The following is a 15,721-nucleotide window of genomic DNA, read 5'->3' on the forward strand; positions in this document are numbered from 1 at the left end:
GTGCTGTCCACGCTCATCAATTCGTCATCGCCTGTCTTCTTGCCCGATAAAAATGAGATGCGTGTCGTTCAAGAACAAGACCCCTTTCCAAGCTCATGATGCGCTCGTGGCTGTTTCGCTAGCTTCACAGTACCAAACTCGGTAATACGCAACTCGAACGCACGACATAGTTAAATTACACATACAAACATGATAATCATAACATGCATGTCATGTAACAACTTGCTAACATGTCACACTCACTACGTGCGCGCGGCCATTTCGCTAGATTTATATATGCCAAATTTGGTATTACGTGTCGTCAATAGATGACGGAGGTATGTTACTGGTGCAAACATGATAATTATGAGAGGCGTGTCTTGTGAGAACATGACTACATAGCACAGTCAAGGCGCCAATACATTTCGACGTTAAACGGGGCGCATGCTCATCGGCGTTCATATTGTCGGGTCACGCTGGCGTTGCCACACCAGACACCGCTCTTGCCATATACACACAGGCGCACGCCACGCTGCGTTGAATTGACGCATGCGCGTATTAGCGCTTCCGGCGTCAATCCGTAACGAAACGACGGAGGCACAGTGTTGTTTGATTACCGCATTGGCGCGAAATGTAGCAAGTCGCATTTCGCGCTGGTTGCTGTCGGGCCGCGCCGATTAACGCTAGTCGCGCCTGGTATGAGTCTATAAAGAGTGCTCGCATTTTGCTAACGTATACATCGCTGTGCCCAGGGTGCGTGCGCGTCAACGCTACACTGAAATATATTGGGCCTTTCATGATGCACTCGTTGCCGTTTTGCTAGCTCCACACATACGAAATTTGGTTTGACGTGACGTCAATGGAAGACGAAATATATGACTGGTGTGAACATGATAATTCTGACACGCGTGTCTTGTAAGAATATGACAATATACCCCGCTCGTAGCGTGCTTGCGGCCGTTTTTCTAGCTCCTCGTATACTAAATTTGGTATCACGTGACGTCAATAGACGACGAAGGTAAGCAATATATCAAAACATGATAATCATGACACAGAAATCATGTAAACACTACTGAAAATTCCTACATGTACAGGACCTGTACATACGATGTTATTGGATACGGGGCATACAGGTGTCACGGGTCATACGGGTGGTACGGGTCATGCGGGTGGTGCGGGTCATGCGGGTGGTGCGGGTCATACAGGTGGTATAAGTGTAACAAATGTATGGGTATTACAGGTTATGCAGGTGATATGGGTTGGATTAGCTATTTGGGTCAAAATTAACATGCAGTAAAAGAATGTATACATAAGAAAGGCATGCTAGTTCATGAAGCACACAGTAAAATAAACAATGTATGTAGGTATGCTGCAATGATATCAAATAAACACGATCAGGCTAGAGTAATGTTTTGACGACTCATTTATTTAGGTCGTTCAACATTTCAGCAATGAATCTATTCATTTTTCTTAACCTCTCCATTGGTGCCGTTTCACTGGGTCTCCCAGCAATGTACTTGCTGAAGGCATCTGTAAAAATGAGCAGGAATATGTAGCAATTAGGGACTTACTGGTTCATATAAATGATAAATTTTATTGTCCCTAAATTCAGCAAAATATACTAAGCATAAAACACTTACTTCCGACTGCCTCCAATTTCTTAGGCGTGAGTGCCCTCCTGGGTGGTGCCTGGTTTTCTGAGCGCACATAGCGCCGACAAGGGGCTCCTGTGATGCTCCTGTTGTGGAGGGCACTCACACCCCACAGAAGCTTGGTCGCCTCCTTACAGAACAAGCTGTCTCTCGGACGCGAAAGCAGCCATGCCCATTTTTCCTGCTCCAGGAATATGCCGTTTCCTAGGTGAATCTGCGCGAAAAATTGTGGAATCATAATAAAAGACTCAAGAGATATCTTGTTTTTGAAAATGTTATGTGCGTTCTTTGGTCGTGCGAGTATAGTTTTGCTGGTATGTATTCAAATAGTTCTGATGAATCTTACAATTCACTTCTGCAACTGCATGCCATCTTGTATAACACTGGCATACTAAACGTTATCCAAATATTCTTTTTCTAAAGCAAATACAGTTCACAGAATGTATGTAAGTCCACAGGTGCATATAGTGCTTATTAATGGCAATACTACACCAGCCTTCACAAGGAGAATCATTAATTTTTAGATACTAAAAGACTGGGCAAAAAGTGGGGTGGCATAGTAAGTTAGAAAAACATCAACACAATCCCTATTTAGAAATTTTACACTAATGTGGCTCCAGCGAAACAAAAAAGCATTCGTTTCAATGATCAATGAAAAGCAAATCACATACATCATTGCTGTCTTTACGTCTCACCTGAACAGTTTGTGAGAAGCTGTAAGACATTTTAAGAAAAAAGCATATTTACAATTTTGAGTGCTCTATATATGTGTGAAAGTTAAATTAACAACTATGTAACATATCTTACAGTTGTGTTACAGTTGTTAGTAATGTTGAGTCCATAATATTCTACTAAAGACCACCAGACACCCTAAAAGGCACTTAGAGCTGGCACTGACAAAAAGTGCTCTGGCACATTGCAGATAAAAATTTCTTTTGTCAACTCCAATAATGAGGAACTCAGGAATCAAAAAGACAGAGCCTCAATTCATTCCCCTTTTTCCTGACATTAGGACTTGTCACAAAAATATTTATGAAGCTTTTACTGAATGCCGTGACATTCCAAAAAAGGGTAATGCAGAAGATTGCACTGGTCATTCGTGAAATAACCTCCTGAATGTCTAAATTCACCAGTTCGTAATTTACAAAATTATCCGTAGTAGATGAATAAACTAAGCATAAACATACAAGGAAGTGAAAGTGCAATGCAAGTTGCATAACCATGTATTCAACCCAGTAGTGAAAGTATTGCACTGAATAAACATAAATTTACAAAAAGTAGAGCTACTTCATCGTTTAACTGAATAAGGGCATGCACACAGAGACGGACAATAGAAGAAGAAAATGCACACAACATAAGCGGTGTTCAATTGTCTGTATGTGCCCTTATTCCGTTAAAAGATGAACGAATACCAACTAGCCTAACTATCCAAGCTACTGTAAAGCTACTTACTTGATTGTCCACCTGGAAAAACAGCGGCAGTTCATCACTGGCACCCAAACCCTAAAAGGCAGAACAAAGGAAAAGTCGATCAGCTATAAAAAATATTAGGCACACAAATGCCAGCATGGCTTCCAGGTATGAAAGTTAAGCATCATTTCCAAAACTTTTTTTTTATTTTCAGACACAACATAACTATCAGCCCTCATTTGTGCTTTGTTCAGCCCAATAACAGCTGCTGAAACTTTTAACCCTATTGTTTTTCCAGCTTATGCTCCATAAATTGTTAAAAGCCCAATCACTGAGCTGCACAACGAACTGATCAGTGTTCTACATTGTGTTATTAAAACAACCTAATTTTAATCCCACTTAAGTTCATGGTTTATACAGTTTCTAAAACAAAGCTCCCTTTTAATTGACTATCACAATTTAATTCCTACAATTCGGTGTGTTTTCTAGGCCAAAAACTTGAGCCTAACGTGAAGTTTACCCATCATATTGCTTATGCTAAACAAAAAACTGCCTTCGGTGTACGAGCCCTCATTAAATCTTCTTTATTTATCTCCTGTGATGCCTTATTGTTGCCCTGCTTTCATAAACAGTCAAATCACCTAGCATTATTACATGGGCAAATATGCATAACAATAATCTTTTGCCAATAGAGAACATTCAGAATACACATAATTCAGGACATACAGGAGAACATTCAGGACATACACATTATTACCAACAGTTATTTTTACTCTAATGCTGCTCACCTTGTCTAGGCTAACTTCATACTACTTGCATCTGACTTGTTATCACTTAATCATAACGGTATTCAAACTAGCTTTTGTGTGAACTGAGTTATATAAAATGTTCAAAAATAATAATTGTGCAAAGTTTGCCCATAATTACAACTTCCTTACACCTAAACATACATTAACTATGGCAGAATGACATCCTACTTTCCAGTGATTAAATTATAGAACTTACTCCACACACATGAAGATTTTCATCTAAAAATAGCTTGTCAAGAATGTTTGTTAATGCAAAAAGCATATGCAATTACCGTATTTACTCGATTCTACCACGCCCTCGATTGTAACGCGCACCCGATTTCCACCGCGAAAAAAAAAAAACGTAAGACATCAATTGCAACGCGCACCCATTTTTCTCGCCGGCCCGCACGATCACACCACTCGAAAAAACTACTCCTTTCAAGAGCATATTCTATTTAAATATGAGGTACGGGCGAAGCTTGTGCCCATCTGACGTGTAACAGAGCTTTCCGTCACGGTAGTTTTACCGTGGACCGATGTCAGCACGCGAACTTGCTTCGCGCCCTTCTTCTCGGCGGTTGTGGTGCCAGGCATGTCGAAGTAAAGAGGCGTCTGATGGGCATTCCCGATTTGCCCAAGCAGGTAGCCGTTGTTGCGCCGCAAGTTTAGGACGAACCTCTGAAAACTGTGAAGCTTTTCATCGTACTCCTCCGCAAAACTTTTCGCATATGCATGTTCCCCTTCGGAGGGAAAAGCCTTTCCTCTAAATAAAGTTAGTTAGCCAGCACCTGCTCGCTTTAAACTGGCTCTGCATTAGACCTTTTTCCAAGACTAATTGCATAGCCCACACTTGGAGCATTTCTGTCGTCACGGGCTGCTGTGCCGCTCGCTGCTCAAGCACATACTTGCCGAGCAGCTCTTTAATTTGCGGAAACCGGCCCTGCTGTGGTCCACTGAAGCCTTCGCGTGAAGCTTTGCTGTCGAGAATCTTCTGCTTTTGTTTCCGCCGGTCCTGCACGCACGTTTCGGGAACTCCGAACGACCCCGATGCGGCCCGATTTCCGTCCGTTTCTACACACGCCATAACTTTTCTTTTAAAAGCGGCATCGTGGTGCTATCGAGTTTTTGGAGTCGGCCCTTCCACGCCGTCGATGCTAATGCACTACTAGATGACGAACTCCTCAGCACACGTACGAAGTGCCGCACATGGGAAACACATAGGCAGAAATGGCCGACGCGCCATGCCGACGCACGTAGGGGGCAGCCATTTTGGATTTGCCGATGGCAATAGATTGACCGTAATTTTTTTGTTTGTACTCGATTCTAACGCGCATGCTATTTATAAACTCGCTTAACCGGAAAAAAGGTGCGCGTTAGATTCGAGTAATTACGGTAGCTTAAAAATCTTTGTAAATTTACATTTAGGTTTTATGGTGAGTAAAGCTACGTGTACAACTATTATTATGTTGAATTCGACTGAGAGATCCAGAACAGCCGCCCAAGTCTTGAAGCGAGCACACGGCTTACACCGTTTTTAGATACTGTCAGTTGGGAAAGCCCGCTATGGAGGCGGCACCGACTCGTACACGCTCAGAGGGGCGTGGTGCTAACGTAGCTTTGAGAACGAGCTACCGCTGGCTTCCCGCGGCAGCGTTGAATTTGTTTTTTCCTTTTAGTTTGCTTGCTCAGATTACAGAGGCGGGAACTTGAAGGTTAGATTACTGTCACGCAAATCGTATTTAACATGGTACACAACAATCAAGCAAGCTTGAGTGAATTAGCAGTTTAACACAGTAAACATGCTGACCTTCAGTGCGCCGGGCTGTCTAAGTGGCTATGCCTATGAGGAAAACACTTGTGATCAGCAGTACTCCTTCAAACCCCCCAATTACCCTGCAGTTCTCAAGGACTGAACAGCTGCTATTCCATGAAAAGTCTTGCGGGAATTGGTCAAAACATGCATAAATAATCATACATTTCTTAGGTACAGGCCCGAACCTTATTTATCACTAAGTAGTACAGTCGAGCCCACATATAACGGCCCCACTTAAAACGAACTTTCGCTTCAAACGAACACTATCCGCGGGACCATGAAAACATATATTGGTTCAACGGCACAAAATCGCACTTACAACAAACGTCTCCGAGCGCCGCTGATCGGTTACAGCGAACAGTCAGCGGTCTCCCAACTTCCCGGGAAACCAATTTCGACCACCGATCAGGCATCGGCGAGGTGCCTATACATTCTTATTTTTAAACGCTGACCCTGCCCCCGCGAGCCTCTAGTTGCTGCTCCCCAACCCATGAAGAAAGGAAAGTGCCGACTGCGTTTTGTTATGCACCCCTCCGTCCTTTGTCCCCCCGCTACCCTGAGCCAGACGAGGCCCGCGTTTTCACACTGCCACCGATCTTTCGAAGATCGGTCGGCCATCTACCCCGTTTTTAATCGCTGGTGCTGTCGTTGGCATCGCCGGCCTGGAGTGACCAGACAATTTGCCAACATCGTCGGCCACCGACTGCATCCGATAGTCTGCGTCTAGTGCACGGGCGTACGCTACCCCACCGACTCTGATATTTTGTGATTCGTTTCGTGTCAAGGACTTGTTCTCGCTCGCTTATCACTCGACTCGGCATGCCTTCCGCTCACGTGTGGAAGCACGAAAACGGCTGTTAATTTGCGCGGGACGAACAGCGAAATATCGAAGTTTGTGAGGCCACGCAAACTCGCCGGCGCAACAAAAAATTTTTTGACCATGGCTGCCGATTGTTCGAACACCCCCGCGCACTGATCCAGGCGGCCATGCTTTGACTTCTGCGCGCGCAGGCACTCTTTCCAAGTTTTTCTACGTGCGAGTTTCGCGGACCTATCAAGCAAGCTACCCAACCTGCCTCCTTCTCATGCGTTTTGGTTTTCAAGGTCGCCCTTCCTCCGCATCCTCTCCTCTCTTGTCGCAATTTGAAAACTAATTTCCTGCTGTTTCACATGCAGAGGTAGCAGACGACGCTCCTTCACCAATCTCAAAGCGACAGCAGCGCCGCCTCCACCGGATATGAGAGGGGGCAGTCCTCGCGGCTGCGACAGCGCGTGCTTACCCAACTGACAGTATCTAAAAACGTCTTACACCAAGTCAAATCTGCCACTGGAACACATGAATGCTGTGCATGGGGTGTCCAGAAGCTGTTTATGCTTACGACACTTAAACCGGCTCCTGAACTTTTTCAACGTAGCCGATGATCTTCGGGCACCTGCACAGCCGGTCGGGCAACTTGTTCTTAAAATTCACTTCCACACACGGTTTGTGGTCGCTGCTGCTACAACTGTCAAAACTTAACTGCCAGTTCATTCAGCAGAGTCAAACGATGCCATTTTTAAAATGTAAAGATATCCATAGGGTGATGAGACACCACCTAAAAAAACGTTGGAGACAACCTTATTCCCCGATCATACCAAAAATGACAGCCCTGCATTGCCGGAGTTCCAGAAAAATCTACCTTTGCCAGATGAAACAACATGGAAGCCCCATTGCGGAGTGGTTTGCTCCGAATCTGCCAGTAGAAAGCGGGAAATTGCTCCGAATTGACCAGGGGAACCCGGCAAGAAAATTTTTATCCTGCTCAACCAGTGCGATTCGACATTGACAGATGGTCACACTGCATTTGCTCAACTTTAAAATACTTGTCTACATACCACTAACAATGACTAGATGTATATTGAATAAATAAACAAACTGAAAATGTACAGGAGGCTAGCTTGACAATATAACCCCTAAATCGGATTGAAAAAAAAAACAACAAAGAAACAGCCATTTCAATTATAAAGTACACACCTGGCTGGTAGGTTCTTGAGAACCACTTGAAGTGGTTCCAGGGTGTGGTACCGGTGGCATCAATGGGCATGGCTGCATCCGTGGCTGCTCTGAAGAAGGCGACGGAGGCTCTGGTAGCAATAAGTGCTGCGGCGGTGGCAAAGGCAGCGTTGCTGACCACCCTTGTGGAGACAACGGCGAGCACGGCCAGAGTGGTGGAGGCGACGGTAGTGGTGGCGACGGTGGTGGTGGCGACGGTGGCGATGGCTGCATGAACTGCAACGGCCTTGCCTGAAAATGCAAAAAAAAATCTAAATTACACTTTTGAAGCATACAGCTTTCTTTTTGCAAGTTGAATCGAATTTGTTTTTGTCAGTTTTATAATTGTATCTAACTTGTCTAAACTCACTCCATTATGCTTTTGTCCCTTTGTTTTTGGTGCAATACAGTGAAATCTCATTAACTCAAACATGCTTAATTAACAAATAACAATTCAGGGGACAGTGACAGCTCAATGTATGTCATCTAAAACGACAGTATTATCAACAGCAGTGCCCTACTTACCGAGAAATTGAGGTAAATGCACGGGAACAAATGCGCCGCAGTAGGACGTTCGCGAAATGATCCTTATGATGTCAGACAAACTGCCTACAATTAATCACTGGTAATCAAACTAGCTCACTAAATAAAGAACCTTCCAAGTATCAAAAGACGTAAAAAAATGCTGCTTGTTGAGTTGTTTCTCATGAAAAAAGAACCGCCGGGAGTTACAAAGGAGAATAGCGCAAGTGGTTAGAAAATTCAACTTTTTCCTGGTTAAACTAGACAGGCCGTGCCATCTTGAGCCAAAACATGTCTGCCGTTTCGGAGCCTATTGTAGGAAATTGATTGATGGCCGCTGTTGCTGATGCGGCTCCTGGTGCTTTAGTTTCGCTAGTAGTGTCGGCGACCGTACAATAAAAAGCCGGGCAACGTTGTGCACGGCAACAGTGACGTGAGACTTTCCGCTTCTTGAGGCGGGTAAATTAAAGTGCACTAGCTGATACAGACCACTAAAACACGATTTTATTTCAAAATAAGCACTTCCTTGGCACAAAAGGCTTCTGGACCGGTAATCCAACAATAAAGGTCGACAACTTTGATTCTCCAGCTCGCACATTTGCCTTAACTGTACTGCTGACATCACTTCAAGTCGACCTATGAGAAGTCTCCGTTAACAAAACATGGCAGCACAGCCATGTTTGCCAAGTCATAGTTGAGTGAGGTTTGTAGTACCATACTGGTTCGATTGTGCCACCATAAAGATATTTCCTCTTTCATAAGTTGTGCAGCAATGTGTGATGATGCACACGGTTGACTGAATATTGCATCGAAATGTTTTGAAATCGGCATGTCTAATCATTACTGAAGCAGGAAAATAACTGGGCACAGCTTCAATCCCCTTCACGGCTGCTTTAAAACAACAGATAACGAAAATCTTCCTTTTCCTTTAAGTCGATTGTATTGACCCGCCACGACTCCCAACAGCTTTCTGCACTCCCAGTTGTTTCGCAAGTGCCTCCGGGATAGGCAACCTTAGAACAAGCAATGACATCATGTGACGTCGTGATGACACGACCAATTTGGGAAACTTATTTCTGATGCCACGACGATGGCATCACAAGTTATTATTTGTCACTTTTGTTGGTGCTGACGGCCACTTTTCGCACTTGATGAAGCATCTTAATGCGTTGTCATAAGCTCATACCTTCTCTTGAATGCTCCTGTGGGTGGCCTCATGTTCATAGGCGCCATGATTAGTAGATGTGCTGCATTGGTGGCCGCAACAGGAACGGCTGGCCAATGTTTCTGTAAGAGAGCAAATGTGAAAAATAAAGAGCGCACATTTCTTAATTGCATCCTGAATGAAGCATTACTTTTTCAGAACTTCAATATATTACAACATGATTATTACAAACATAATTATGTTGTATTTGCTCAAAGCTACACCAGCGCGTCAGGCTGATATTTTGCCCGATTTTACCGGAGTGCTTTTTGCTAAAATCCTCGGGTGCCATAAAACTCTTTCATACTCTGAAGTGCTCCAACCAAGTTGCCTTACCAATTTACTCTCTAGAAAACGTGTTATAAACAAAAGGAAATTAATCCCATGCATAGTGTAGTATACATTCTACTCAAAAAGATGGGTGAAGTTGAGATATTGACTGAAGCCTGTTAGGGTGAGAACATGATAAATTAATGACACCAACCATAAAAAGGAATACAAATAAGACATTTCAGCTCTCATGATGGGAGTCTTGTTCAGAGTGACAACTAGACGGAGTGAAAATATGCTTATGAGGACTTCAAAAGTGACTCAAAACCGCGAGTGTAGATAAGAATGAAGGTTCCATGTGTTATCAATGGTTCAATGTGTTATGTGTATCCATTGTTTAAATCAGCATTGATTGCAAGTGGTGTCCTGAAGAGTTTTTTTTTTCTAAGCTTATGCCGTTATGCTAATCTATTTTATTGCTCAAGTTTTCAGGGTGTTTTGCCATTGATTGATATGTGGGGTTTAACGTCCCAAAACCACTATATAATTATGAGAAACGCCGTAGTGGAGGGCTCCGGAAATTTAGACCACCTGGGGTTCTTTAACGTGCACCCAAATCTGAGCACACGGGCCTACAACATTTCCGCCTCCATCGGAAATGCAGCCGCCGCAGCCGGGATTCCAACCCGCGCCCTGCGGGTTAGCAGCCGAGTACCTTAGCCACTAGACCACCCCGGTGGGGCAGGGTGTTTTGCCAAGGCATTGGAAGACACCTTTACCTCGTTGACATCATTTTACATGCTGTCTGACCTGATGTTCGAAATTTCCAGTCTCACTGATATATACACAATCACAGTCTACAAGGTATCCAATAAGCATCAAGATACCTTTCTTTTTTTGTCCTTCATCTTTACCAGCCGATAATGCAATTTGTAGGAACGGAACTACTTGGACATCGTAATGGTTTTTGAACTAGTGCCTGACTCGCACGCATCAGACACGTACAGTATAGCGGCACGTTATCTTGGGAACACACGATCAGATCTTTGCGGCTGAAAGAGCTGGCGTTTAACCAGAGTTCGAGTAGCCGGATGCTAAGAGATCTCTGTGCACTTGCTGTAGGTCAGCAGCCCCGCTAGTCTGCATTGTGCAGATGCTATTGGTTCTAGCGACAAGTGAGACAACCACCGATATATTCTGGTTTGTCAGTTGCACCAAGTCAGTGCCGGTACCTGATGTTGTGTGTTTTTTTCTGCAGACGGGAAACTTCAAACTGCGCTGGTCACATTTGACTAGGACTAGCAAGCCTGTGGCCGCACTTGCTGTCTTCCAGAAATGCTTTGGAGAAAGAAGTATCGTTGATGGCACACGGCACCACACACCAAATTTTTTGGGTGGTTTGTGGCTTCCTCGATAAGTTCCGCTTTTTCAAATAGATGCCGCAAAAAACAAGAAAAAAAACGAGAAAAAAGAAGCACTGCTCGTTAAATTGGCATGAGGGAACACATTTTAAAAACGACGCTGTTGGTTGGCGCCCAATGTGCCATATTCAATGCTCCTCACTGCTGGAATTCAAAATGGCAGCATAACATTATTGGCAAGCTCCCAAGCAGGTGATTATTCAAACACATTCCAGTTCTGCATGCACAATGAAATGCGGGTAGAAAAGCAACTAGCTCACTATCAAGAAGGTAGGAGTCAGTTACCCCCTGAGAATAAATGTAGAAATGATGGGTGCATATCTCGCCACACAATGCTAAGGTCACAGCATATGTTTTTTTTTTGCCATTGTAAACACGTCTCAGCTCATTTCGAAAAAAAAAGTAACCACATACCCATGCCCTGGATAGTATTGCGATACGGGCGATACATCGTAAAAGTATTTCACTACTGAGATACAAATACATTTTTAAGAAGTATCTCGATACAGCAATACAGACACTCAAAAGTATCTCTGAAATACTATCGCGATACTGCCCAGCCCTGCTCTTGAGACAGTTGTACACTAACAACTCCTCTAAGTGTCAGACAATTCAAACTGTTCCTTATAGTTTTCAAAGGCAGTCCTCTCTAATGGTCGATTCCTACTAAAGAGATTCATTTTTGTTACGGAATTTTTTTGAAGAAAACTAATAGTTCCAGCAGAGTGGGTCATGACGTTATATGCTCCTCCTCTGCTAAGCCGCCTGAATCCCCCCCCCCGGTACATATGAATATAATGAGAAAGAATGCACTTTGATGGGTGGTGTCTGATGGCATCGTGCCTGAAGCCACAATTTTTTCTGTTACCTTGCTGGAGCCGTCTAGAGTTTGGTGAAAAAGGGTAGGAGGAGCGGAGTCCATTCATACAGAACATATGCTTTGCTGGCTGCTGTTTCCTGCTAGTGCTGCTGTAACTACTGCACTGTCGTAGAAGAAAACAACATTCAGCAACTATCACAGCTGTTTCCATACTAAGTGGCCACTCTCTCACACAAATCTGATTCTATAAAGGGCTGCACTGTTTTGGTTTTCTTAACTCTGATCATACAGTTAACGTCCGATTTCTCGGACTACCGAAATCCTGGACATGCCTGATTTCTCGGACTGATCTGTGGCACCATCAAGTTCCCCATACAGTCAATGTATGTCCGAAATTTCGGACATTTATAGCTTTCACCGTCCGATTTTCCTGCTAACTTTTTACTGCTAACAGCGGAATTGAAGTCACAATCAGCACCACTATTTTGGTTCTTTTCGTACCCTCGAACCCACTGTGACGTGGCTGCCGTACCTTTGACACCGCAAATGCCGGAATCCAGCACACGCCAATTTGTAGCCAGCCGTGGCTTAGACAAACCTGTGGCCACAACTGCATGGTGCTGTTACTAATGTTACTATAAGGCTGTGATTCGGCGGGAAAGCTACGCTGTTGACCTATAGTCTGCCGCCGGCATGCTTCCCGACTCATAGAAGGCGGTAACACAACAGACTCCCAGGAACTGTTTTTGCCACGCCAGCTTTAAAATGTACGCCGAGACGACAGTCTCACCTAGAGAGGGCAGCGTGTGTAAAGAACTTCCAAATGCGGTCGTTGCTTCAACGACCCACACGGTGCTGGTGTTTCGATTTCAGCCAAGATAACCTTGGAGGGCTTTGCCGACGCTATCGAAAATCTTGAGCTGTGTGCGGAATTTACCGGTGATGAAATCATTCAAGTTACTAAAGGTTTCGACAACTCCGACACATAGATCAAAGAGGCAGAGCCTACACGGGCAACAAGTTCGGTGTTGACGCGAGCATGACATCGTCATAGGTGTACAGTGACAGCATGACATCAGCTGATATTGAGGCAAACATAATCGGGGCAAGTGGAACTCCGTGCAAACGAAAATAAGAGAGTCCTTTTAGCACTTAATTTTTACAAATGCAGTAGCGTCGGTCACATAGAATTTTTTCTTTTCGCTTTTTTTCTATTACAAACTGCTCTTTTCGGGGCAACCTAAATGATGCACTTGCTGAATTGCAACGAGAATCCTGTACTCTTGCTGTGACCTTTTCCACCAGTGAAAAATACCTATTCAAAAAGTGTAATTTTACTTGCATTCGTTTTTCCAGACTGCCTGATTTTCCGGACCTTTCGCAATCCCTTGAGTGTCCGCGAAATCGGATGTCGACTGTACAACATTAATCCAAAGGGCTATTTCAGGTACTACATCCTTATTGTGGAACAAAAAGCATCGAAATAACATGAAGATGCCAAAGTAAATGTGTTAGGGTACACATAACCACAGCACTCACTGACTGCATGAAAATTTTTTTTAAAAATTCTAAAAGGCAGCATGGAATAAATATAACTTACTGAGTTCGTTTTGCAGCATGTCTTGCAGCTTGTCATTTCTTTTCTCGAGTACTTCTATTCTTTCCTCTAGTCTTTTGTTTTTTTTCTTGAGCTGCCTCGTAATATTCCTCTCTTTTTCGAGCCGACTCAGCTCGACAAGCTCTTCTTCGGAACTCGCACTGCTTCGGCGCCTCTTTGTTCTTGGTTGCTGATTTTTTTCTTTTTTCTTTTTTGAATGCTAGCAAATAAACACATCAACCCAAAGCCAACATCACTGATTAGAAGCCGAAAACGAGCAAATATGCCAGGAAACATACACGCTCCATTGATACAAACATAATTCAGGTTGTAGCAACTACCTAGCATATGAAGTTCAGTAGGGTTGAAAGCTGGGCTAGTTGGTGAGATATCATTTCAACATATGGTATAGTAGCACAACTTCGACGAGGACCTGAGGACAAGAAAACACGCCACTGTTTGTGAGACTAACGAGTGCAGTGTTTTCTTGTCCTCAGTGTCCCCATCAAATTTGCGCTACTACACCATATGTTAAAATGATATGTAGCACATTCCAGCCATGACTAGTGAGCATTCTAACACCCTGTCACACAGCAAATCTAATGTCCTTCGTTTGCAATATCCTTTCTTTGCTGTCACACGGGGAAACTAATGCCATTTGATGAAAACGACCTTTTCTGTGGAACGAGTTCCTGCTACACAATCGCATTCGATTTCTGACTGAGTAGTCTCAATGTCAGGGACTTTTAGGGAAATGGCTATAACTTCAGTATATATACATTTTATAATTTATGAAGATCTCGTTCCTTACTAGCTCAACTTATTACTGGTTTGATGACATGATAGCAGGTGCATAAGTTAAAAAAAAATTAAGGGACCCTAACCCCCGAATGCAGAGATGTTACTTGGCTCGCAACTTCAACTTAACTTGAGCAAGTCGGCGCGAAGCAAGCAGCGGACTTCAAAACGCCCAAGTCAGCCTTTGCGTTTCATAGATGCTCAGGCTGTCTTGCTTGGTCAAGTCGAGAACGAGCTTCAAAGCAGAAACACGCTGCTCGCCTGCTAACGAGGGTAATAATGAAGTTGTTCGCGTAAGGCATGCATTACACCAAAAAAAGACCCTACGTTTTAAAATAACTATAAAAACGAAGGGTCACAAGCATATTGTTGCCATTTTACGGCTAACGAGCGGCACGTGGCGCCTGCCACCACAACGATGCGCAGTGTTGCTTCTGTAAAGCGTTCGTTGCCCGCTGGTTTTAGTGGCCACCCAAATGCGGTGCGTTTCTCCACGGTTGCTTGTTTGGAGGAGAAACAAGCATCGCGTTGGGTTCTTTCGTCGTTTTTTTTTTCTCATTCGAACGCCATGGCATGTATTTGTGCTGACCTGGCTCACGAGGTGATGCGATTTTTACGATATTTGCCTCTCTGTTCGCATGTGTGCATGCCTGTAATGGGCTAGGTCGCAGTTATTATGAAAAAAAAAAAACAAGTTCTGGGAACAAATGTGATTGGTATCCTTTTGTTGAGCTCAATAAACAAGAGAAAAAGCGGGGGTCAGGACATTGCCCTCAGCAGAATTCTGTCTTGCGGGGTGCAGCAATGTATCGCTGCATGATGGTGACGCAGATAAAAAAACCCGTGATAGGGGCACCTCTTTTTTTGTGTGTGTAATTTTACGTAGCGTTGTGCTACAAGCGATGCCTTTCTGACCGAGAAACAGCGCATTAGACGGGACGAAAGGATAGACGACGCACACGGACACAGCACCAAGTCAATTTTTTTTTTACCGAAAGAGGCGGAAAGTGTCGTCGTGTTATAGAAAAACAGAAATGGCCTTTGCGGTTACGGAACACTTCGGCGTTGTCGACACCGGGGCTAATAATACGCACGTGTGTGTAGTCGACACAACCTGTAACGCAAGGGAACTCAGCCACTTCATAACAGTCCGCCGGCTGCGGAAAGCGCACCAGCATCGCGTACCGGTGCTTTGCGATGAGTAGCGTAACTTTTCCGACTGCACGGCACAATGTCGACTACGGAATGCGGACGAAATTTCCGGTGACTGGTTCGAATGTGCCAGCGCTGTAAAACCTGAGAGCCATCAGCAGCTATAACACTGGATGCACGGGCTGTCTTCGGTTGTCCCCACTTTCACGGAGTGGCAACATAACGAGCAGCTGCCCCACGACGTTCTTCATGAATCTGTA

At 44.1% G+C, this 15,721-nt stretch overlaps 1 protein-coding gene across 2 annotated transcripts; it reads right to left on the reverse strand.

Moving 5' to 3' along the window:
- Positions 1-1,384: 1,384 nt before the first annotated feature.
- On the reverse strand, positions 1,385-13,906 carry LOC142803879 (BEN domain-containing protein 5-like). 2 transcript variants are annotated; one of them, XM_075890142.1, is made up of 6 exons: positions 13,515-13,906; positions 9,386-9,486; positions 7,660-7,929; positions 3,084-3,134; positions 1,620-1,845; positions 1,385-1,509 (listed from the first exon to the last, which is right to left on the reverse strand). In XM_075890142.1, the coding sequence occupies exons 1-6, from the start codon at positions 13,531-13,533 to the stop codon at positions 1,400-1,402; spliced, it is 777 nt and encodes a 258-aa protein (XP_075746257.1). In that variant the 5' UTR covers positions 13,534-13,906; the 3' UTR covers positions 1,385-1,399. The 2 variants fall into 2 exon arrangements, with proteins under 2 accessions (XP_075746257.1, XP_075746258.1); XM_075890143.1 differs by lacking the exon at positions 3,084-3,134 and having other exon boundaries at positions 13,515-13,904.
- Between the last annotated feature and the right edge of the window lie 1,815 nt (positions 13,907-15,721).

Source organism: Rhipicephalus microplus, chromosome 3, assembly GCF_043290135.1.
Source record: "Rhipicephalus microplus isolate Deutch F79 chromosome 3, USDA_Rmic, whole genome shotgun sequence".
NCBI classification, from domain to species: Eukaryota; Metazoa; Arthropoda; class Arachnida; order Ixodida; family Ixodidae; genus Rhipicephalus; species Rhipicephalus microplus.